This window comes from Schistocerca cancellata, chromosome 3 (assembly GCF_023864275.1).
Source record: "Schistocerca cancellata isolate TAMUIC-IGC-003103 chromosome 3, iqSchCanc2.1, whole genome shotgun sequence".
Lineage (NCBI taxonomy): Eukaryota > Metazoa > Arthropoda > Insecta > Orthoptera > Acrididae > Schistocerca > Schistocerca cancellata.
Window position 1 is genome coordinate 280,809,302 of NC_064628.1, and position 27,118 is coordinate 280,836,419.

Below are 27,118 nucleotides of genomic sequence, written 5' to 3' on the forward strand. Positions count from 1 at the left end.
TTTACTGTGGCTTTGGGTTGTGTCACACACACAAAAAAGACTACTTCCTCACCATATGAGAACAACAGGTGTCAACTGCTCTGCCATGTAGCGAGTCAAAGTTAAAATATTTTCACATTAGCTTCTTCTGTTGAATAGTTGTTGAACTAACACTAAAAACGTATTTTGAGAAAAGCTTGGCTTTGGACTATATTGTTCTCATCCTTTCGTTTCATTGTGGCATTTTCATTGGTGCTTGCAGTCAGATCAGGGTGCTTTATGTACAGTCCATTTTCTGAAGACTGAAGGCAGATATTACAGACTTTAAAGACTATTTCAGTTTGTTGCTAAATTTCTCAAGTAGTTTACTTAATCTCGAAATATCACAACAACCGTGACCCTTAACAAAATGATAGGAAGTTCATCATGAAGATGACTAATGAAGCTATAAGTATGTGAGAATAAATTTTTTTAAGCATTCAGGGAACCTTACAAGGGGAACAGCACCAGAGCAATGACGGAAAGTATGCACAGCTGGCTAGCAGACGACAGAGCTTGCCAGGGAGTCATCGCACAAGCCAGCAAGTAAGCTTACAGCGAATCTTATTCCATGTGAGACAGGATTGAGGCATAATCAACATATGGCTAAGTGACATCGTGAGGTTGCAAAAGGTGTTGTTGATTTGTAAGGGAGATTAGGTTACATACATACATACATACATACATCATATATGTACTAGGTATTTTATTGACAGGAATGTTCTTTTGAGCAGATGGAATTCAAGTGTACATACATTGGATAAGTGATTGTGGGATGTAGCTAGCAATGTCGAGAAATCTGGCTGAGATGTGAGTGGTTGTATGACCAGGTTACTTTGGTGCATTTTTGTGCTATTGACTTCCCTTGAGGTGAGATTGCAACTCTCCCACCCCGCACACACACAGAATATGACTGTTGAGAATTGTCTACACAGAATATGTCTGTTGAGAATTGTCTGAATTAATATTGTATGGTGATGAGTCAATAAATAAGTCACAATCACTAAAATATTGTATACCATTTTAATTTCATGCCACTGTGTTTCTATATGGTGACAGCAGAGGTCAGGTGTAAGATGGCCTACACACAGTAATCTGGTGAACTGCAGCCAGTGCAAGATGATAGATGTAATACTGGTGTGTACCCTAAGAGAACAGCATACAGTTGTGTGATTTTTGTGGACCAAAGAAAGGGCAAGACAGAATTGCAAGAAATTTTTGTGAAGTCTGTGCTTGTTTGTTTTCCTCCAGAATACAAATGGGACAGCAGAGGCCTATCTATGTAGAACCTCATGTTACAGTGTATAAGGTTGTGATTTCTTAATGTTAGTCACTACCCGTTGGAATGCATGATGAGCTACTGCTCTCTCTGACATTTTCCTCAATAACTTTGTTCCCTTTCAGTTTCACAACAGGTTCACACCTCTCGACCAAGGCTATGAGTGACCAGCCCTGCCTTTATAACTTTCCCTGCCAAACCTATACCTCTTTCCTCTCCAGTGGACAGACAAATAGTTCCAAAAGCAAGGACAGATTTTTCTGCTTTTTCATGTGTCTATTGACAGTACTTAGATTTTGTGTTTTTGATTTTCCATCCTGGATTGTAACCAATTCAATTATTATTATTTTTTTTCAGGATTCTATCCAAGAAGATTCTGAAAATGATTCTATCCGACAAGCAACTATGCTGGTAACTACGTTATTATTTCTTCAAGATGCTCAAGAGTTTAGTAATTATTATCTCAGTAAAAATATTCTTTCACATTTCCAACACTCCATTCCTTACACTGCATCTGACCCATTTTCATATGCCCCCCTTCTCCTTCCACTTAAGAAAGGACAGGTAGGCCTACTGCAGCAGACAATTTCCTGAACACTTTTAAAAAAAATTCTCTTACTTTTTTTTTTTTAACTGTTCAGTTGAATTCTGTGAAGTCAGTGGTAAATGTGTTTGTGAGTTTAATTTTTATTACCTAAGTGTGGTGATGTTACATTCCTCAAAGTGCCATGCTTGACCACATGTGTAATATAAAACTTAAAGTGCCAGGAAAAGCAAAAAGTACCAGGAAAAGTAATCACTGTTTTGTCCCGAACTTTATGGTGAACTTGTAGAAGTGGCATGTTGTTGGGCTAGTTGTGTTTTGTGCCCAAATGTCTTGGGCTAAAAGTGTTTTATGTCCATCTGCTGCCTACCTCAAAGATCTAATGATAACAATACTGTGTGGTGCTGTAGCAGCCATTACTTTGTGAATCTCATGTTGTTCTGTTGGTTTGCTTGTTGCATCACTTTCTGCTAAAAACTAAGAAAAGTGCAACCGGTAGTTATGCTCTTTTAACTTGTAGATAGTTCCTTATCTATTTCTCCAATTGCAGAATCATGATCTAATGTTCTTTCACTTTTGGAACATTGATTGTTTTATAGATTATGTGTTTGTTGCCTTCATCATTTTTTTTTTCATTTTTGCAATGAATATTGTGCCTTTATTTTGATATTATCAGTGTCATTTTTGCTCTATGCCACAAAGCTATTGCCCATGTACTTATTTTCCTTGCGCCAGTAATGAAATATGGTAGAACCTCGATTACCTGGCACTGTTGGGACTTAGGGTGGTCAGAATGCTAAAAAGGGCAATTAATCAGAGGGGAATGAAACAAGTCATTCACAGAGCTCAAAACAATGTAATAAATCAAAATTAAATGAAAAATTACATTTCTAATAAAGAGAAAGGAACACGGAAAATTTTAGACATGGAAAATGTATTTGAAAAGTGTAAAATGTTCTTTTGTTTTAATTTCTTAAACGTTGATTTTGCAGCTGCATCGCACCACTTCTTTGCTCACAATATATCCGTAGCTGCAGCGGTTTTCTGTTGTTGCAAATAATTGAGGGCAGTTTAAAATGCATCCTTTGCTTTACAGTGGCTGATCTTTTCATTGTATTCCTTTTCCTCATCATCTGATCATTTTCATATCCTTCATTGATAACAGTAGCAATGTCGCCTTCTGCTAGCCATTCCTCTGCGTCGGCAGGTCGGATATCAGAATCTGAAGAGTTTTCAAATCTGCAATGTCTGACTCATTAGTTTCTGGAAGTTTGTGTTCCATGATTTTTGTAGAGTGTTTTTCTGAAGTTCTTCCTCAGCTTGACCAACTGTGTAAATTGCATCTTTTATGTTCAGACCTTTCATTACCTCAAAAAAGATCACAACACACTTGCATTTCCTGTAACAAAACACTGATGTGTTCCTTCCTGTAATGTTGTTTTAACCACTCACTCACCCCCTGGTCCGCTGGTTGGATTAATCAAGTCACACAGGGTGGGGCTGGAGGGAGGTGAGCAAAAACTTACCTTTTATGTCACCTAGTTGTTTTTCAGACTCAGAAGGGTGTCTTGAGAAGGGTAGTTTGGAGCATTGTCTAACAGTACACTTGCACAGGGTGGTAGGTTTTCTGACTTCAAGTAATTTTTAACATCTGGAGCAAATGCATCAAAAACTAATCTTTAAATAAATTTCCATTAACTGCTTTGAGCTTTGTAGTAAACAGAAAGTGCTGATATGTTGATATGTTTATGTTTTTGAAGGCTCTTGGTTTCTTACATTTGCCGAAATCAAACGAAATTTTTGGTCCACTTCTATTGCTGCATGTTGCAATGGACACCCTTTATTGGCTAGTTTAGTTCCTGTGGCCGTTTCATTCTTTGAGGCAGGGGTTCTTTGAGGGAGCATTTTATAGTTCAGCCCCATCTCACCGATGTTGTATAATTGATCTGCCATCTGTTAATTTTCTTAGACTACTTTTTCAAAATTTTTAGCATCATCAGAAGAAAATGTTTCTTCTGAAATAGCAGCCTGACACTGTGAAGATTTTTCCACCAGTGAAGGCAGTCTTCACTTGCATGGAATTTTTCTTCTTCGCCCTCCCTCCTGCCTCCCGCCCTCATCCTGCACTGAAAAGCATTTTCTTTTATGATAGGGCCTCAATGTGGGGCCCCTTTTCATTTTCCCAGACAAAACCAAACCCATACTGTGTCATCCAAGAACTCAAGTTTTGGTTTTTCAATGTTTTTGCAGTTTTTAAAGCATTTTCACTATCTACAGTTAATGAAAAACTTCAAGGTCTTTTCGGTTCTTTTTCCAGTCTTTAGTGGTTGCCACTCCAACACCTATTTCAGAGGCTAATTTAGTAACTTACTAATGGTCGTCAAGTTTTTGCAGAAAATGTAGTTTCTGTTCAATTGTACACACAACACGTTTCCTTTTCGGATTTGTAGCATTTTTACACTTTCAGAATCCCTTACACAACATAACCACAACTTAATAAACTGAATAAAGTTACATTGCAACTTTAAAATTAAAAGGAATACAATAATAAACTTAAAAAGTGCACAGATAAAATAGAAGATTAAAGAGCGCAATAAAGCAAAAACTGCAGTCAGTCAGCTAAGCATGCGTGTGGAGCATGGCTCAGATGGACACCTGTTGTGACAGGAGTAAAATTGATCGATAACATAGCATTCTCTGGTGCAGCACGCTGACAGATGGTGAGACACAGGGTCAGATAATCCAAGAAGTTAGTTAATCGAAGGTCAGATAATTGAGGTTCTGCTGTATTGTTGGATTCTTACTATCTCATCATTTATACACTCAGTAAGCACTGAGAGTTCTTTCACTGTTTTCCACATTTGTGTACTGCAGGCCATCTGCACAGTACGTTGCAGTTGGTCCCAGAGTACCATAGACATCCACCTCTTGTTTTAATTAATTGAGGAGGTGTCTGTGGAGAACAGTTGTTATTACTCTTCTGTGTAAGGCTGACTTTCTTTAATTTTACTGTTGCCTGCATTTTTAGAGATGTATGTTGGTGGAAGTAATCTATTTATTGATGTATGTATGGATATGGTTTCTTGGGATTTTGAGTCTCAGTTATGTAAAACACATTTCTTGTTTGTGTCTCCCACTGGAGTTATATGGGAATTTCATACTTGCTAAGCAAACTTGCAGTGAAACGACTTGTTCTTTCTCAAGTATTTTCCCTCTCTTCCAAATATTTAATTTCGTAATATTAGTATTTGAGAATTGTTCAAATGAAGACTTCGTAAGTTGCCTCTTTTGCAGGCAAAAGATGTTTCCGTAGCATTCTTCTGCAAACCTCTGTCTGCCAACTGGTACCTCTTTGGCTAGGTTTATAGATATTTTAGTATATCTGAGATTTATAATGCTAACATTTAGCAAAACTGTATCTGTAAGGAGAGACCTGGGACCCTATATCCCCCACGGTAAATCAACAGTGTTAATCACCCGTTATCTCAGATTGTTGTAGATATAGATTTGAAATTGATATCATATGTTTACTAATAGTCTCTTTATTCTATTGATGTACAGTGGAAGGTTTTTTTCAATATAACAGGTTTTATAATTTTTTTGCGTAATGCCTATATTTTTGTTAAAATTGTGTAATAAATGTACACAAATTTAACTCAGCTGAATGTATATTCATGATTGTAGATTCATGGCTTACTGGATGGTTGTGGAGGAACTTGTTTAATTTTCATTGCAATAAGATGAATTGTTTCTGAGAAAATGGGGCATTTGTAGTGAAAAATGTACAAACTGAAAGGACATTTAAAGTCTTCTTGTGAAACTTCTTGCCTTTATTGTTACATGATGTTATTAAAAACACCCTGCTCCATATTGTAGGCCATCTATACCACTAGTGCTATCAAGTAACAGCTGTCTTCTTTTTCTAGCCTTGTTGGTCATATTTTTTGCTGAAACCTCAGCTTTTTTCACTCTTGCCATATCCACTTTTTGAAGTCCTTCCACTGTATGCTTTCCCAAAATCACTCCTAGTTTTTAGGGTGCTCTGAATCCGCCACTGCTTCCACTATTAAATGTAATTACAGTGTCTCAGGTTCCTAACTGCAGGGTTTTTATCCCAACAAATATACATTTTGGCAGACGAGTCCAAAGAAGATTATTGAAAGATTCGTTGACATTTTGCGTTTTGCTGTGCAAACACCTTTTCAATGCTAGATCTCTGAATATGGGCTTCAGGGCCTTCATTACTGCTTGAGGCACAGTGTTTTTATGCTAAAAATCTTCCAGAGATCCTTCAGCCTCAGATTTTCCATACTTCCACCATGCCTCAGGAGGGAGAGGACACGAACAATATACTGGGTTGTTATCAGTTGAAATTTTTTGATAGAAGATAGCCCACACTGCTCTCGCTATCTTGTGCAAATCATTGGAGGTTTCCTTGATTTGCCATAATAGTGTTGAAACTGATCTATTATCATGTCTGTCAGTCTACCAGTGCCTTTTATTGTTTTACCATCTGATATCTTTGCATTGACAAGTTTTATTTTTAGGTGTCTGAGATGTGCATGCCTCCATTTTCTTTCTGACGTGGCCTACACACTCAAATTTAGTTATGGACACACTATACGGTTTGCTGGCAACTACTGCTTTGAAAGACTTACTGTCTCCGTCTCCCAAAGACTGGGTGTATCTAATTCCTCTTTCTTCCTCAGATCACTGAAAAAAATTAGTGCAGCAGTCACATCCATTCCTCAACTTGTCCCCCATAAATTTTTCCGCAGTTTGGCTTATGGGCTTCTACTCTATCTTTATCCACACCAGCACTATCCATCCAAGACAATAATTAGTCAGAATCAGAATATCCAGGACTTTCCCGGTGTTGACATTTGTTGTTGTTGCAACTCCATTCTTTGATTTGTGTCCTCGTCTGTGCCAGAAACCATCAAAGGCAATACTTCTATCAGTTCTCCCATCATTATCTTCCACTGCATCTGTGGTTTCAGCTATCATGGAATCTGTAGCCACTTCCTTTATGGCATCTGTGTAGTGTTTGTACTCTGTAGGTGGGCCTGGCAAATTCATAATGCTGCACTATGTCTTCCCAGTGCACCTCAGTCCATACACTGATCTTACATTATTTGAATAAAGGTTCTTTTTGCATTTGATTGATTTAGAGTCTTTGCAGGTCTGACAGAAAATACGTAGTTGACACACAATTCCTTTCCTTGTTGATTCATCTTCAGACAATGTTACTGCACCACCACCAAGAGAACGGCTCACTGTTTAACTTAGAACATGAGCCAAAATACCAAACTCCATAATTATATTGGAATCCATGTCGTTTTCTACACTGAGCTCTTCATAAATGCTGAAGTTGACTTTCCATTTTGAAGCGCAGGGGAGAGAGGGAAATGGCACTGCACTTGTCTTGTCACAGCTGTTGCTTATAGTGTCTTGTGTTGTGCACAAACAAGCATTTTTAATATCAGCTACACATTTCTGGTAAAACCCATTACCTATGTTTTTTCACTTCGAATATTTTGCTTGGTTTTCTCATTTTCCTTCTGCAGAAATTCCTTCAATGTCTGCTTACTGTACAAACTAAAAATACTAAATCGAAATACTTTATGCTATTCAAACAAAGAGCTGGGGGAACAAAACCGTACATAGAGCAGGCTGTCCACAACAAAATGACAAAAACAACAGTCTTCTGGAATCATCAGTTTTGGAAATGTGCCCACTGAATTGAGTCAGTGTAACTCATGAGCAGGCAAATTGACAATGCTGATGAACAATAAAAAGGCGATAATACCAGCAAGGTAATGTTTCCTCCCAGTAAATAATGTATCAGAATGTTCAGTGGATTCCTTAGATTTTAATGGAAAAGAAAATCAATTCTTTTTTTCAATTTTCTGTCCCAGGTCTTCTGTTAAGCAAACTATAATTTTTTTAGAAAGATTTTTAATGTTAAATTCAGTTTCTCAAATATTGTAATTGTCATCAGCCATCTGACATATGGTACTGCATTAAGTTCCTTTATAGATTTTTCCAGACTTTGTGGCCCTCAGTAGAATGTGTGGGTGTTACTTCTGCATATTTTTTCAATGTCATCTACACATGACCCTTACATTGTCATTCCAGCATCAAGCAAAGAACTTCTTTGTTCCATATACCATCTACTCGTTGAGTCACATATCCCACTTGCTTCCATTTAAATTTCAATACAGTTATTATTACATCTTCCATTCCAGCCTGTTCTCTATTTCATTTGCTTGCACTCTTGTCCATCCCAGTAATCCCCCATCGTGACTCTTTTAGTACTTGCTGAGCAAACCCCAGTTCATGAATAGCTTTTGTACAGAAAGTATGTGTCACATTACCATAAATCAAAACTAGTAAGACATACCAACTGTAAACCTTCTGTTTCAGGTTAATTGAAAACTGAATTAGAAAACTCTGTTTAGTTTATCAAAAGCACTCCTGGACAATTCAGGTCTTCAGTTTTTATCTCTGATCCAGCACATCCAGATACAAAATCTCACCAACTGGTTTCATGGTTTGAATGTTAATTAGTATTTTTATTTTAGATGTGTTAATTATACATTATTTTAACCTTAATGGAAGTGATTTTCAGGCTTCCTTCTGAAATCCCTTTATTAAGTTCTTCCACACACTGTCAAATTTGATTTGCACAAAGAGCAAATTATACAATATCATCAGTAAAATGAAGGTGGCTGAAGTATGATCGATTAACATTTTTTCCTCCTTTGTTTTCACAATTTAAGCATCTTGTAACTTCCCTCTGAAGTTGCTGAGGCAATTTTAGTGTTGTGGATCTCCATGTGCAACTCCACTTTCAATTATGACTTTCTTACTATGCTGATAAAGTCTGATGAAAGCTGTAGCATTGATGTTTGTACTACTCATGTACTAACATGGATGGAATCAATACCTCTTTCCTCTCTGGCTCTTTGTACAGATTTTGTTGAAATCAAGTCAACAATTTAGCAAATTCTAGATCACTTAAAAATTGAAAGTAGGTTGTTATGCAGGCCTTCCATTGCCCTAAAGCACCAACTGAGGATTGAACACCGAACTTTCATATTTGCAGTTTGACTCTTACCCACTTATTCATTATCATTATTACCATGTATTTCTTCAAGCAATTACTAACTTTGCGAGTAGGATTTATTTTAGTCCTTGTGAAGCCCAAAAAATCTGATGTAATATGCATTGGTTACTATATAACTACCAAGTTACATACATAGTGATTGTGTGTGCCTAATTAAAACTGTTATGAGTACTGCCTTCCACTTGGTAGTACATTACCTATATTTTTTCTATGCCATCAAAGCTTCAATGTGAAATGATCTCTCTCTTTTTATTTTCCAAACTATTGTTGGGGTAGTCATAGTCTTTAGTTTGAACACTGCAGTGGTATGCTAGGCAGTTTTGAGAATGAATATCTAGACAAATTTTTCTTTGTAGTCAAATGAAATAATTCCTCCATAGAAAAAAAAGAAGAGAGAAGAAAAAATAAATCACTAAATAATGTGTGCCGTCCATATTATGCTTTACAGAATTTAAAAGAAGCAAGTGAATGTGATTTAAATTAATTATTCATTCACATTGCTTTATGAAATAGTTAATGGTAATTATGAAAAACAGTATTGTAACTATTATAAATAGTGTTGACAGAGAGGAAACAAACCGCATGTTCCTAAAATTACATTGTCCATTTGTATTATATTTGCAGATTATTATAAAATGTGTACAAATGTTTATTCTGATATATATTTTACATAATAATTTTGTATTTTATTTACACTGACATCACGATGATGTATTTTATATCTTTGATGTAACCCAGTATTTTTCCATGATTAATTTGAATAAATTCTGAAGAAACTGAAACCAAATGGTGCATTATTCCCTTTCTGAAGTCTCAGATTAAAATAGCCATTTATTGTGAAAATACGTTTAGCTCTTGATTTGTTTCTGCAATGTTGATGGAATCAGTTGAGAATATTAATTTTTAAATATGTTCCAGTAGTTTACTCACACCACAATTGCCAAGTCTTTCTGTTTCTTGTGAGACATTTCTTGAGGTAGAGACAGAAACATCTACATCCATTTGAGTATTATACACTCTCCTCCACACATTTATATTACCTCACCCCTAACTGCTGTTCACAATGCTATAAATTTGCAATTAGTTCTGAATTGCCACACAGTTTGAATATAAAACCTCCAGCAAGACAGTAAAAAGTAAAAAATTAGAAAGCATAGTAAAAAAAACCTATTCTTTGCTCAGTGTCATGTTGTTGGTTTTGTTTGTTTTTCATCTGAAATTCTGAGGAAAATATCATTTACAACAAAATCAATAAAGTTGGGGACTAGTCTTGCCTTGTTGATGACTGATGATTATGAATTGTGGTAAGTGTGACTCAATTGTTTCATTTGTTCATCTTTGTGTGTCATATATATAGAAAAGAATATATAGAAAAGGACATGGGTTTAGTTCTCTGCTTGTCTGTATAAGTATCAAATGGAAAATATGTATGTGGCCTATAGATACTTTTAATGAAGAGAGAGGCATCAGCAACCACAATGTTACTGTAACAACATTTGTCACTGAAGGCAAGAGGGGTGGGAAGAGAGAGAGAGAGCGAGAGAGAGAGAGAGAGAGAGAGCGAGTGACCTAAATAGCAGTGAGGGCCAGTTTTGCCAGGATACAGACCCTGATGTACTGGCACAGTAGTGAGCATGTGGTGCTTGCGAAAGAACTACTATTGGGTGGTACCAGGAACATACTGCTCAACTCACTGAAACATTTGTCAAACAATGGAAAATCGAGGATGGAATGTAACAATATTATGAAAAGGGTAGTTGCTACTCACCATATTGTGGAGCTGCTGAGTAGCAGACAGGCACAACAAAAAGACTGTCGGAAAGTGTGTTTTCAGGCAACAAGGCCTTTGTCGAAGATAGACAACATACACACACATACTCACACAAACACAACTCACACATACATGCCCACAGTCTCTGGCAGCTGAAGCCAGACTGTGACCAGCAGCGCATGATGGGAGAAGCAACTGGGTGGTGGGGGTTAAGGAGGAAGCAGGGTGGGGAAGGGGGAGAGGGGTTAGCAGGATTAGCACTGCATGTGGGAGTGAGCAGGGCAAGATGGAGAGAGGGAGGGCAGCTAGGTGCAGTCATGACATTAAATGGAGGGTTGGGAAGAGGAGGCGGGGTTAGTAGAAAAGGAGAGAAGTAAAAAGACTGGGTGCAGTGGTGGAATAGAGGGCTATGTAGTGCTGGAATGGGAACAAGGGAGGGGCTAGATGGGTAAGGAGAATGACCCATGAAGGTTGAGGCCAGGAGGGCTACAAGAATGAAGGATATGTTGCATGGAGATTTCCTGCCTGTGCAATTCAGTAAAAGGGGTTTGTTGGGTAGGATCCAGATGGCACATGCTGTGAAGCAGCCATTGAAAGGAAGAATGTCTTGTTGGGTGGCATGTTCAGCAGCAGGTTGGTCCAGATGTTTCTTGGCCACAGTTTGTTGGTGGTCATTCGTGGAAGTGTTAATTCATTTGGTACTTCACGGCCACCTAGGACTGTACAAAAAGTCTCACAGTTTCTGTATAGCTGTCATGGGGGAGTTGGAAAATAAGTTTCCCCTGTTGACTGTGCTCAGAGTTGTATGTGAAAGGGGGGGGGGGGGGGGAGAGAGAATGAAACATTAAAGATAAGACATATCTTTATTTTTCTACATAATTTCGAAGTACATTGAGACATTTGTCACACCGCTTTATAAACTTCAAAAAGCCTTCCAGGAAAAAATCAGGGCATTGCATACGGAAGAAGCGTTGAGTGGCTTGTTTGACGTCAGCATTGCTGCCAAAAGCGCCTTCCGCCAAGAGTCTTCTTCAAAGCAGAAACAGATGGAAGTCACTTGGTGCGAGATACGGACTGTAAGGCAGATTGTGTAGGTGCTCCTAACCAAGAGTTGCAATATGGTTTTGCATCGCCGTTGCCGTGTGTGGTCTGACATTATCATGCAACAGCAGAATGCCAGATCTGAGAAGGCCTGGCCGCTTTTTCCAAATCACCTCTTTCAGTTTCGACAGAGTGGCACAGTACTGCGCAGCGTTGCTGGTTGCATCCTCCAGAAAGTCCAGCAGCAAAACTCCATTGGCATCCCAGAAAACGGTGAGTTGCACTTTACCTGCAGATGGAGTGCTTTTGAACTTCTTTCGGACAGGTGATGATGGATATTTGGACGCAGTCTTAGATTCGGGTGTATAATGGTGGGCCCATGTTTCATCCCCCATCACGATCCGAAACAGAACGTGGTAAAGCACAAGCTGTTCCAGGCTGAACGCCATGCGTTGTTCCATGTGTGTTGGGGTCAGTTGGCGGGGCACCCATCATGCTGACACCTTCCTGTAGCGAAGAATGTTGTGGATGATCTTGTGAGCTCGCTCATGTCCGATCCCAAGTTCTGTCGCTATTCCATTGATGGTTATACGCCGGTTAATTTTAATCATGTCATCCACCTTCCTGACATTTGCATTGGTAGTGCGTATCCATCCAAGTCTCGGTATGTCCTGCACTTGCTGACGTCAATCACTAAATTGCTGGCACCATCTCCACACTATTTGCCTCAACATCACACCTGACCCATACACCTCAACAAGTTGGTTATGAATGTCTGTATCTGAAACTCAACATGCCCATTCATAGCGGATAATAGCTCTCATTTCTGCCTTTGACCACGACTCCAAAACGCACCTTCTCTCCATAGCTCCGGGAAAAGACCGAGCGGCTGGCCTCCACTTTGTACAGGCACTGCAACAGCGCCATCTGCTTGATCGTGGTTGACCTCTACCCAATGGTGTATCGGTGTCGTGCACGTGTGCATTCACCTGCCATGTCGTCTTTTGCCCATATCACACAACTCTGCCCACAGTCGACAGGGGAAATTTATTTTCCAACTCCCCCTCGTATTTTCAGTGTTAACATAGGTTGTACAATATTAAACTGCTCCATGGCTAGACATGCAATGAAGAAATGTGGAAATTCAGACTGAAGCAACAGTTGGATTGCTTAAGAAGGGAGAATAAGGTTTAATGTCCCGTCGACCTGGGGCATGGAGCACACACTCGGAATGTTTCAAGGACAGGGAACAGAATTGAGTGTGCCATGTCAAAGGAACCACCACATCATTTGCCTGGAGCAATTTAGGGAAACCACGGAAAGCCTAAATTTGGATGACTGAGTGCAGGTTTGAACCGTCATCTCTCGAAAGTGATGTCAGTGTGTTAACTACTGCACCACGTCGCTAAGTCAGTTACACACACACACACACACACACACACACACACACTAATGTGGTGAATAAATCAAAAAAATATACTACATTATTCCTTTTTGAAAAACCCTTTACAATGGCAGACATAGGTAAGGGAAGAAAATGTATTTCCAAAAATAATGAGCTTGGATTCAGAAAGCATCATGCGCATAAAACACATCAAGCACTTTTCACAAACATCTCACAAATTATAGATGCCTCTTAACAGGAAGGTTCCACACTCCAGAATTTTCAAAAGTTTTTGCTACTGTGTGTTATTGTCAACTGATAACAAAGGTTTGACCATAGAGAGTAGCTTTGTGAATGTTGTAGCAGACAACTGAGCCAGGGTGTGTTATTACTTTATTTTAATTAACTGAAATGAAATGAAAATAATTTAAGGAAATTTATTATCCATGAAAAGCCATATTGGGCACAAGAAGCACATGCCTATGTGAATTAAAATGGTGAAGAACAATATTTAATGAATAATGACAAATCATACAGAACAGTTACAATATTATTTACAACTTTTTCCTGCGCTAAAGTGAGACATTCTGAGATCTGTTACCAGTATAGAAAATATACTGGATAAATAGATTTCAGAGGTTTGGCTTGAGGACACATACATCTCTATGCTCTGATGCATGCGCTATGGGGAACTCTGTGTCAACATAAGTACATTACATATAACATACGTTTACATTACCAGGCACACAAATGGTAGACACTGAGTGATGAGTGGTAACTGTAGCTTATCACAGGTGGCAATGGCAATTCTCTTGTGCGAGTTCCTTCCTCTGGCATTCAGAAATGTAAGCCCCTTTCTATACAATCTCTACCTCCGTTATTGCATCTGGGAAGCACTTTCCAGACTGGAGAATGTGTACAATCATGTATCTGCACGAATACCTGAGGGTGTGAGTAATTCAAATATTCATTTCTTTGGTAGCTTTGGTTGGCTGGAGACATGTTATTTGGCAGCAGTTTTTCAGCATAAGTAAAAGCCGCCTCCTTGTTGTCGTGAACTGAGAGAGAAACTTGTTTTGTCTCTCTAGTGTGCCAGGAATTCTTATTTTTCTGGGAACAAAACACACAGCACAAAACAAACAAGCTTTACTATCACTGTGTCTCCACAAAATATAATCCAAGTGCACCGTGTTCTTTACACAGATTCCCATCTAATCTGAGAAAAGTACTGCAGTTATTTTAGTGTTGGAATGAGTTGCTTGACTGTAGTATTAATCATTGATGAGTATCACTTGCATTCATCTTCTTCAGTCACTTCTACCATGGGTGTTCTTTCATAACACCCTTAGAACTAGATGAGGCAAGAAGTGTATTACTGTTAGACACTATTGATTTAGCAGTCCCCACATCTTACATGCATTTTGAAGTTTGTCATTTTTGAGCCTAGATGGATTTTTCATCCCTGTCTTTCCTGGGTCATAAAATCCTTTCCATAGCTATGTGACACTGTTCACATCCCTGGTGTTGACCTAAATAAATATATATCAGTGCATTACCTTCCTCAATCTCACTCATCATTTTATAACATTTGTATGATGCAGCATTGCTTGTGTATTCCAATTTGTACAAGTTTCGCTTTTGTGGAAGAGGATATGATTTCATTCTTCCTATGTGCGTTGTCTAGAACATGCTTCACTTTCATAAAAAAAATTGGTTCTCATGTTCTTGCAACATTGAATAGGTACATCATCACTGGCTGAATATGGAAAATCCTTAGGACTGCCATTGCTGTAATGACTGCACTTTGGCAACAATTCTTTTAGGTGGCCATGTGTTTATGTGTGTTGAGTGGTCACAGATTTGCTTCCTACTTCTACTGTCATCTGCCTCTCTAAATGTTTGAGCCTTGTTCTCTAGATTGTGGCATTGGGTTTCTCTGCCTACTGCACATGTGTTGTTACTTATACTATCCCTGTTACTGGTATCATTAAATCATTCTGTTGGGTCTCTGTTTCCTGCAAATGTATGTTGGTGTGCAGGACCTTTTCATGGTTACTTGAGAACTTCCTGATTGTTGGTGACACTCTGAACATCATGTTCCTTGCAGGTTTCCTGATTAAGCATTGCCGGCCGGGGTGGCCGAGCGGTTCTAGGCGCTAGAGTCTGGCACCGCGCGACTGCTATGGTCGCAGGTTCGAATCCTGCCTCGGGCATGGATGTGTGTGATGTCCTTAGGTTAGTTAGGTTTAAGTAGTTCTAAGCTCTAGGGGACTGATGACCTCAGAAGTTAAGTCCCATAGTGCTCAGAGCCATTTGAACCATTTGATTAAGCATTCTGACACTGCTGCAGTGTCCACCTGTATTTAGCATACCAGCCATATCATCCTCATTTGTTCAGTGTCAGCCTGAGTTTCTCCCAATACGGCTATAATTTGCAGCAGTCCACCATAGGAAAAATTGATGGGCTATGATTTGCGTGTAATTATTGCACCTCCTACATGCTATGTGCATTAAACCCAGTTCCTGTATTATCATCCGTGCATCTCCAATTCCCAAAGAACTGTTGCTTGCCATATTTTTTTTACTGCTTTTGTAATTCAGAGCTCAAACTTAAACTGCTGCCTTTTATCCACCTCGACATGGATCACACTTGAACACTACTCACACAATGATAAATGGTTATCATCTGCTAGTGGTCTTCACGCATCATCCAAGAACAACTCCATCAACATTAAAAAGACCTTATTAAGTAAATGGTTGTCATAGAGCCATATAGACAAAACAATACCAAATATCAGACACAATAAATAATGTCAATAAAATTCTTCTGGACTGTTGACAACATTGTCAATTTATAAAATTGTCTGACATTTTGGCCACTATTGCAAGCGGCCTTCCTCGGAGCTTTGTGCTGAGCAGACTGCTGAATAAGAGACTTTAAATCTAGTGGAGGAAGCTGTATACGCAATTTGATAGTGTATATGAGGCTAGGAAGGAGGGGTGTTAGCATTGTTTGTTGGTCTTTATATTATTCCTTGTCATTGGTGGCTAAAGATGTGCTTGATTGGTGTTTACATTATTTCTTGCACTTAGCGGAAACAGGCAGACTAGAGATGGGTGGTAGCTGTGATGTAGCGCTGTTTACTTGTTGCCATGTGCAAGCTGCAGTGTGCCTGCGCTCTGTATACGTACGACCACCACGTGCAAAGCATATCACACATGTGGGCGGGAGAGCTCCTATCCTCAAGTACCCTATCAACAGCTTCTTCCACTACTGTATAAGACCTAAAGTCTCTCTCATACAGCAGTCAGCTCAGCACAAAGCTCTGAGGGAGGCCACTTGCAATATTGGCCAAAATGTCAGATAATTCTATATATTGACAATTCTATCAGTAACAGAGAAGAATTTTACTGACAGTGACAATGGCCATGGAAGCCTACACACCCTACAATAAATAAAATCCATTGACTGATAATCATTGATAATGGATATAAATAACTTTAAGTAGTTACAAAAGTACTTGAAACAAAACACTTTTAGATATGGGGAATGCGACAAAAACTAGTGTCATCAAGCACCCCATAAAATATTTGTGAGAGACAACTTTAGATTCAGAGTAAGTAGCAGAAATGAATGAGAGAGAAGAAGAAGAATCTATGCAAACACACAATATAGGATTTGTTTGTCATTGTCAACACTGTTAAATACATTCATGACGTTGCTACACAGTGCGAGCACACGTATTTAAAAATCGTAAAACAACATGATCTGTAAGTGCACATGTTCGTTAACCCATCACTAGTCACAAACGCATTAGACCACAGCTGCAGACTACTGTCTGCACTTTGCAGGAGCACCATTGCAGTCCAACGATTGTCCTAGGAACCAAAGAGTATACCCTCGTTACACAATTATGAAGTCTGCTATAAAATCTTATGTGACCTATTCTTAAACCATCATAGATAAATGTGAGGATTACTATCAAATTACATACACAAGGGTTATATGTTGTTATACAGAAAATCTTACATGACTTATTTTTAAAACATCATGAATAAACGTGAGAATTATATGTCGAATTACACACATAAGCGTTAAACATCGTTATACATAACTTTAGGTTTTCTTTTTTAGCCGCTCTTCCTGTTAAATTTGTACAGGATATATATTATTACATCATAGGTTTATTGTATTAACACTATATAACCAAACTGACAGAGACACTGAGATTTCACGCAGTACACTATATAACCAAACTGACAGAGACAGTGAGATCCCACCCTCTCTCCATCTCCACACCCTCCGCCTCCTATCCCAACGTAACTTCCACCATCTCCCCTCCCGGATGATGAGCTTCACCCTGACATCTAACCTTCCTACCAATTTTAACCCCATCTTCCTCCTGCCTCCTCCTCAGGGCTCCCTCTCCTCCCCCTCTCTTCTCCTGAGTGGCTTTCCCCTTCTACTCCCCCTCCCTCTCTCATGCTCCCCTTCAGTGTCTCTGCACTCCCTCCTGCCTTGTCTTCCCTCTTCCTCTCCTCCCCCACCTGTCTCCTGCCTCTTGGTGCACCCACTGACACCTCCTACTCTTTTCATCCCGCTCCCTCCCGTGCTACACCTTGCTCTTCCCTCCTTTTCCATCCTCTCAGGCCTCTCCCTCAGCAGGTCCCACATGGCAGTTTTATTCTTCATCATATGTGCTCCAAGTGGGTTTAAAGTGTGTTGTTCTGGAGTGTTTTTAATACTGTGGCCAACTTTTAACCTGTGCACGTGACTTCAGTGTCTTTTTTGTGTTCTCCGAATCACCAGCTGTGTTTTTTAACTTTATGTCGACTTTTATAATTGTCCCCCCATGAACGTCTCCATGTCAGTGTATTTTTACCTCCCTTACTCTGTTTTATGTCCCCCTTTTTTATCGCCTTATGTAACATTTTATTCTTGTATTAGTTGTCATATCACTCGGCTGGAGAGCGGCGGATTGTGCCGCTGACAGCCCTCCCCTGCCCATATATGGCAGGGGAATGAAATCACACACACACACACAAAAGAGAGAGACAGTGAGAAGTCACACAGTACCTCATGTGCTATCGAATCAGTTGCATGCTCCCATGGAACCACCTTCACTCAAATCCACCACAGCTGGCGTAACATTTTGTCAGCTTTACATACATTTTCAGTACATAAACTGATCATCGACATAGCAAACGAAAGTAATATGAAAATACAATATAGTTTATCTTCTCTATCTCAATCATATAAAATGTGCTACCAACATTGATGAGTAAAGCAATTAATCATAAAAAAGTGTACAATATCGTTTTGACGGGAGTTCGTCATTTTCTAAAATCTGTACTACACTGCCTTAATATTTGTCATTGTATAAAATTCATTATAGACTGAATTAATACGTTAATCTGAGCCTAAATCTGAGCTACTAGTAGCGTGTGCATCGTAAGATCGAGTAAAAATTATCTAAGAATCATTTTTTTATAAAGTCAATTTGGTCATTTAGAAGATTATCAGGATCATTGTTGGGATGCTTGTATATTTCCATGTCTTCAAGGATGCTTGTAACTCTTCCTTTAGGTACAGCGTGTAATATTGTCAATGTTACGAATGTATTTAACAGTGTTGACGACGGCATATAAATGTGTCAGCTTACATTACTGCTTAAAGCCATAATATGTAAGTAACATGGCTACATAGTAAAAAACATTTGGGACAATCCAAATGAAGTGGTCCAATAAAAATTAAGTTTGTTGCTGGACCATTTTTAAATATTTTAATTTTTTTATATGTGATTACCCTGTAATTGAGAAGTTCAAAACAGTTTTTTAAAAAATTTTACCTTTCACCTTTACTCAGTGGCTGACATTTTCATTTGTAAGTGTGTGACGATGTTTTAGTTTTAGAGATGTTAGCAAAAATATGAATATCTCTGCACTGGGTTAAGTTGCAACATTGCAATTGACATGACTGTGTTTACAAAAGTGTCCTCTACAAAGTTGTCTATTACACAAAATACCATAAATTCAAAAATAACCAGTCAAAATGATCTTCAAAGTTTGGTATCCAAATTTTCAAAAATCAAATTTTTAGACCCAAAAATAACACACAAGGAGTGATTTATGAGAGTCTATTTTTTCCCTATAGTTAGATATCATAAACTACTAGCCTCATGTAGAGCAAGAACACTTACAAATGTTTCCTTAATTTTTTATGAATTTTTGAAATTTGAAAATTTTCATTTTTTGCAAAGTTTGGGGTTAGTTATCTCAGGTAGGACTGAATATAAAGATATGATTTTTGCAGAGTTTGTACACCTATATGTACTGTAAAAATTTCAACATTGATATCTGACTGTGAACAAAGATATGAAGTTTTGAAAATGAGGAGATAATTCACATTTCTCTACAACTGATCTTATGGCTCTTGCCTATTTACATGTGATATTGGTGGGATATAATCAATTGTTATTGAAGTAAGGTACTGAATTATATACAAAAAGTGGAAACATCACTGAAATTAACATTTATATTATTTTGACATACTTAAAATAAATATTTTCAATTAACATCCTTTGAGATGCGACTGTTCCTAAACCTTGTGGTGAATGTTAAGAACACTTATTTCTTCAGACAGCTTCTGTGATATAGAATAAGACCTCCCAGTTGCTGTGGTAAGTTCAACTGAAAGTTTCCTTAAAATATTTTTCATTGGTATCCAAACTTTGTCACTAGTAGATTTCTTGAATAATGTTCTTGGGCCAGCAGGGTGGTTAAAATGCACAAAAACATCATTCTTTTCCAAACTTATTCTTCCAACCTCTGCAAGCCACCACTGTCCATCATACACACATGCCACTATGTCATTCAACATGAAAGACAGAGATGTAGTTTTACTGACACAACGATCCTCATAAATTTTGGTTTCCAATGTTACATAGCATCAAACTAAGTTTTCTGCAATGCCAAGGAATTTGTGGAAATGCCTTGTTCCTTTTATTGCTATATAATTTTCAAATCTGGTTTGAAGTATTGTTTTCATATGCAGAACCACTAATTATTTCTTGATCAGAAAATAGGTAATGCCTTTAATATTATCCTTGCAAAAGACATTCATGTCCTGTATTGTGAGAATCATGCAACACAATTGTAAAATTTTCTGCAAAATCAGTTAGCACTATGCATTCAGTTTCATGAAGTTGTACTTATTTGTCCTTCAAAAACTTACTTTGGATTTTAGAAACATAGTGGTGACTTTTGAGTTTTTGTAAGTTATCAATTAAAGATTCCAGGTACTCTTCCTGAGATTTAGATAAAGCTGCCTGTATAATGAAACATAATTTTCCAGAACTTTTCAGTCAAATAAGTGTGCTTCCCATTACTGCCAATGAAATCAAAAAAATCATACAGTCTTTGAAAAATAAACATTCTGCTGGTATCGACGATATTTCAAGCAAGCTGTTGAAGGCTTGCTGTAGTGAAGTGACCGAAGTTTTGTCTCACATCTGCAACACATCCATGCAACAAGGAGTGTTTCCAGACAGAATGAAATACTCTGTTGTCAGGCCCCTGTACAAAGCAGGGGATGCTACAAATGTGTCAAACTATTGCCCTATCTCTCTATTAACAACATTTTCAAAAGTCCTAGAAAAAGCTCTGTACAACAGGATTGTGGCACACCTTGGTGACCTGAACATCATTAACAGTCAGCAGTTTGGTTTTCAAAAGGGAGTTTCAATAGATAACGCAATTTTCTCATTCACAAATGATGTTCTAGAGTCTACAAACAGCAAGAGGCTGCCAATTGGTGTCTTATGCGACCTATCAAAGGCGTTCGACTGTGTAGATCACCAGATACTCTTCAAGAAGGCCTGTCATTATGGAATTACAGGACCTGTAGGGAACTGGTTAAAATCGTACCTCGAAAATAGGAAGCAGAAGATTATTCTAGATGTTTCAGATAGTGTATCACAGTATATAGTGGACTCTGAGTGGGGAATTGTGCAGCATGGAGTGCCACAGGGATCAGTGCTTGGACCCTTGCTGTTCCTCATATATGTTAATGACCTGCCTTTATCCATCAATAAGCAGTGTAAATTTACAATGTTCGCTGATGATATGAGCATTGTGGTGGATTATGTGTCAACTACTGACTTAGAATCCGAGGTCAATGATATCCTTAGAGAAGTTCTGGGTTGGTTTAGTATTAACTCCCTTTCAATAAAACTGAAAAAAAAAACAATTTTATCCAGTTCCAGACAACCCACAAAAACCCAAAAGAAATAGTTATCACACAGAATGATCAGATGATAAAGCAAGTGTACTTATCAAAATTCCTAGGCGTATACGTGGACAGTAGGCTGAACTGGGAACATCACGTTCTACAAACACTAAAACAGCTGACGTCGGCAACATTTGCTTTACGAATTTTGTCACGCTTCAATGACATTACCATCTCAAAGTCAGCTTACTTTGGCTACTTTCATTCAGTCATGTGTTATGGCATCATCTTCTGGGGCAATACACCCGCTGCAAAGAAAATCCTCACAGCACAAAAAAGAGCAATAAGAATCATTTGTGGTGTACCCCCACGAACCTTATGTCGAAATCTTTTTAAACGACTTGAAATACTGACAGCAACATCTCAGTACATATATTCACTGATGTGCTTCATAATAAATAACTCCACTCTGTATGAAATGAATTGTCTACATCATGAACATAACACCAGAAGAAAAGAGGATTTCCACTGTGAGTTAAAGAACTTGACACTTATTCAGAAAGGGGTAAAGTACGCTGGAACGAAAATTTTCAATTCCCTACCCAACAGCATCAAAAGTATAAGGAGTAGTACACCAGTATTTAAACGTAGCTTGAAAAATTATTTACTTGAGACCTCACTTTATTCACTAGAGGAATTCTTTCAGAGAAATAAGTAAAAGCCAGATTGGAAAGATGTTTTTAAATTTTTTGACACTGTTTACTGTTAAACTAATGTAATAATGCCCTAATGTAAAAATTCCTGTTTTTCTCATTTTCATTTTTGGGTCACTTTTAAACCCAAAATGGGAAGTTTTGATTACTGTTAAAGTTTACAATAGATGCAATAATGCCCTAAATATGAAACTGCTATCTTCACATTTATGTTGACTAGTTTTTAAGCTAATAAGTATGACTTTTGTGCACTGTTATTAATACTATAACAATGTCTTTATTCTATGTATTTTATTATGTACATTGACACGTTCCACATCTGAGTGACTTGCTCACATGTACAGATCTATGGAACAAGTATATAAATAAATAAATAAATTTAACCACTGTTATCATTTCTGCCCTGTCAGTTGTGACCCACTGTGTGAAGGTAATACTGTCTGGTATATTCTCGTCATATTCATGAAACAATTCAATAAGGGTTTCTGTACCAGGGCATTTATTACACAAACTCATCGTGCAGTCATAACTATTACTGTCACAGACCATTAAATCTATTAACTCTTTGTAATTAAGTTCACTGAGTTTTGCACCCACAATCATCAGTTTGACATTTTGATGACATAAACAAACACATATGGAGTGTGTCCCTGAGGATCCAGCCAAAATACACCACTTAAGGTGGAGGTCACAAAATTTTGACCTTCCAATTTTAAATTCAGGATGAGAATTTTTGAAAGTTACATAAAGTTCATTTAAATTTGACAGCACTAGTCATTTCTGCTTTGTTACTCTAACTCCATTTGTAACTGCTGTTTTGCTATCTTTGCAACCTGGGCACATTCTACTGTTTTCGGCATCTTCAAAAAACTGCTGGATCTTTTTAATTGTTTCTTCACTTATACCTACTCCTTTCTTCTTTCCTAAAACTGGAAGAATGCCTTGCTCTTTCACTAATTTTTGGATTAGTTTAACCAAACAATGAGAAATGTTGAATTCATGAACTATTTTTTCTCTTGACCATGATTCAGGAAGTAAATTTAAAATTTTAACTTTTTCGTCTTTAGATGTCACTGAACATTTAATTTTTAATTTCTCTATTAAGCTCAAATATTCAGGGTCAGATGATGCTGGTGATAGGTTTTCTTCTTTCTTAGAAATAATGTTGGTATCTGTGTTATTACAGCATTATTCCAAGTCTTTTTTAATTTTGTTTGAAATTTGTTGTACCTAATTTTCAATAGCTGCTTTTCTTTTTCTGCTACTTAATTTTATTATTTTCAAAGCAGGAGATACGTCTAACTTAGAACAAACAAAATCCAATATGCTAACACCTTCCTCATTAGGAATATAAATGTCATTAATAAGGTTACATGATTCTGGTTCTGGGTGCACAACAAATATTTTTGAGTAACAATTTGGGCACAGGGAATTTCCAGGAATCACTTGGGAAGCTGTTTCACTCTCACATATCAAGGAAAAATGTTCAAGTTTTATTTCCCTCAAACCTTTAGTAATAGGCCTTTTTATGAACTTTAAGTCGATCAGAGCACTTTCCTCCAAAAATGTGGTTGTACTTCAGAATATATTTCTTCTCATGATACTCACAGTGATGTTACAGAAGAATTTACTCGAAATTTAAACAAAGTTTGTCTAACTTCATCAAAGTCATTGACATTTTTCAAGTTTTTTGAAACTGAACCGGAAACTGTTTTGTGACACACTTCACTTGCTATCAGTCCAACAGAGCACTGTTCATCCATGTTATTGCATTGCAGTCAATCTCTCACAATTAGTTACAAGTTACACACAGAACAAAGCACATAACACATTCTACACTCTGTGATGAAGTATGTACATCCACTCTAACAGAGGTTTCAGAACAGAACACAGCAATTTTGTACTACTTTATTGACAATAAAGCTAAACATAAATGGGCATTTTTATTACCATAGAACAAAAGTGAAAGCTCCTGTTGTTTAATATTGCATTATTAAAAATAAATAAAATAAATGAAAATTGCGTGATAGTATTAACTAAATATATGTCACAATTAAATTTTATTACAGTGAAACAATAAACCATTTAAATAGGCAACAGCCATAAGATCAGTTGTAGGGTAATGTGAATTATTTCCTCATTTTCAAAAATTCATATCTTTGTTCACAGTCAGATATCAATGTTGAAATTTGTACAGTACGTTGCTATCATATAGGTGTACAACCTGTGCAAAAATCATATTTTTGTATTCAGTCCCACCTGAGATAAATAACCCTAAACTTAACAAAAAATGAAAATCTTCAAATTTCAAATATTCATACAAAAATTAAGAAAACATTTGTAAGTGTTCTTGCTCTACATGAGGCTAGTAGTGTATGATATCTAACTATAGGAAAAAAATAGACTCTCATAAATCACTCCTTGTTTGTTATTTTTGGGCCTAAAAATTGGATTTTTGAAAATTTGGATACCAAACTTTGCAGGTCATTTTGACTGGTTATTTTTGAATTTAGGGTATTTTGTGTAATAGTCAGTGTTGTAGAGGACACTTTTCTAAAAACAATCATGTCAATTGCAATGTTGTAACCTAGCCCGGTGCAAAGATATTCAAATTGTCGCTAATGTCTCCAGTCTGGAAAATTGTCACGCACCTTTAAATAAAAATAGCTGCCATCCAGTAAAGGTGCAAGATAAATTATTTAAAAAACTGTTTTGGGTGTCTCAATTATAGGGCAATCACACATAAAAAATTAAAATATTTAAAAATGGTCAAGCAAACATCACTGGGCCACTTCATATGGATTGACCCATCTTGTATAATCAGCACAACACCGAGATACATGATGAATCTGTAAAATAATTTTTTAAACATGCTGTATTTTTCTGCAGCACTTGATAATGGCGTAAGGCCAAAATTGCAGTAGTGTAATAAAAACTTATAACAGTCACTGGCATAAAGACGATGTCCTTCGAAAAAATTTTTATGACTCTGAATCCCAGAAACAACAAGTTTATTCACTTTATGTTTGATTGCTCCCCACAGAAAAAAATCAAGAGGGGTCAAATCAGGAGACTGGTCTGGCCACTTCACTTCAGCATGTCATCCTATCCAACAATCCGGGAACTTTTCATTTAACAGCTCTGTAGCCACATGGGAAGAGTCAGCAGGACAGCCATCATGTTGGAACCACATGCACTGATGCGTAGTTAGTGGTACCTCTTCCAACAAAATGGGCAGAACGTTTCGCTGTTATTGCCATTTTGTATACCCAGAATGACGTACGGTCCCACAATGATGTTTCCGATGATGCCGCACCACACGTAAACACTTCACATTACCGTGGTTGGTGAAAGTTCCTTCATCAGTACAAAGCACCCATTGAAAAAATGTTGAATCATCTTGCAGGCGCTGCAGGGCAAACCAGCAAAATTCCTGGCACCATTCGAAATCCACACCGGAGAGTGCCTGATGTAATGAGAGATGAAATGGGTGAAATCTATGCCGGTGCAATATGTGCAGAACACTTCTCTGACTTATACCACATTCCGTGGCTATACGTCGCGACAAAACCATAGGGTCATAATGCACCAATGCTAGAATGCCCTCTTCATGTACTTTGCCAGTTGCAGTTTTCTGCTTTGTCCTCAGTATTGTGTTCCATGATCCCAATTCAAGTAGTTTCTTGCAAATACATGCAAGAAGCTGGCGCCTAGGATGCTCACAATCAGGATACAGCTCTCCATATCGCTTTATTGTTCTAACAGCATTTCTTTTGTTTTCACCGTACGCTAGAAGCATATCTAACTTTTCTTCATTGGTGTACATGTCTGCTCCAAGAAACTGTGATGGAAATGCGATGTCTCTTTACCCCAGCAGCACATTTATACCCTTCTCTCCAGCTAACTCGTGCGTCACCTTGCAGCGTTATCGAGAAGCAGAAAAACAATGCCTTCCCTGTTAAGTTCCTCTGTGGTCAACAGGAAAGGTCGCATTGGACAACGCCACTTCGAATGACGAACACAATATGAAAACATATCTGTGTCTCAAAACCTATTCACCTAAATATTATGATATGTACATATTTGAAACCACCTTTTTAAGCCCATCATGTTACACTAAAATTTAACATAGGGTTCCATATAAAAAAGCCAAAGATGGCCTCATATCTCTGTAATAAAAAGTAGCACAAACATGAAATGTGGTGTATTCAAGTAGCCCCTGTCCCTGCAATTCACTTTCCAAACAGCATCTTTGTATCTATTACGGTTGGGGAGATACAAGGGATGTTATGACTTAGCTGCCTCACGCTGTATAACACCATGCAAGATAATAGAGTGAAAGTAAGTAAAGTAGATATGCCTTCATGTTTCAAAGTCAGGGACAGTGGTGATCATTCATATAGTGAAGATGGCAGCATTCAGTTTCTCCATGAGATCTTCAAAGTGATACTTCTAAGAATGTCTTTAATCTACCCTCAGTCAAAAGAATTTAAAATGGTAGCTTTCACTGACTGACTAGCTTCTGACAGTAACATTTTGCTTTTACAAAAGCACTGTATCAAATACTATAAGCATTGTGTTTTGTTACATGTTAAGGTTTTTTCTGAAAGCCATGTGCAGATGTTACTAACTACCATATTAGATACTCTATTTATATATTCCATGTATTTTACAATAATACTTGGTTCATCTGCAAAGAGGAAAAAAAAATGTTAGTAATCTGTCATGTTTAGTGGTGGATCATTGATGTATATCAAGACCAGCAATGGAGCCTGATCAGAACCCTTTGGCACCCCTGAGTTACATGACCTCACAGAGATTCAAACCTTTTGTTGACACTGATGGGCAATCTTCTGCTTACTACTTTCCAGATATTAAGTGAACAGTTGTTGAGGTTTTTTTTCCTTAAACCCATAATGCTCCAACTGTTGCAGAAGTACAGTTCACATAATCAGATGCAGGGCCAGCCTTAGCCATCCAGGTGCCCCGGGCGAGTCGTCCAGTTGACGCCC

At 37.8% G+C, this 27,118-nt stretch overlaps 1 protein-coding gene across 1 annotated transcript in view; it reads left to right on the forward strand.

The window, feature by feature from the left end:
• Positions 1-27,118, forward strand: part of LOC126174945 (protein fuzzy) — a 149,170-nt gene that overhangs the window by 109,855 nt on the left and 12,197 nt on the right. Inside the window, exon 8 of the mRNA XM_049921402.1 lies at positions 1,655-1,708. Within this exon, the coding sequence (XP_049777359.1) occupies positions 1,655-1,708 (54 nt within the window). The remainder of the gene's footprint in view (positions 1-1,654; positions 1,709-27,118) is intronic.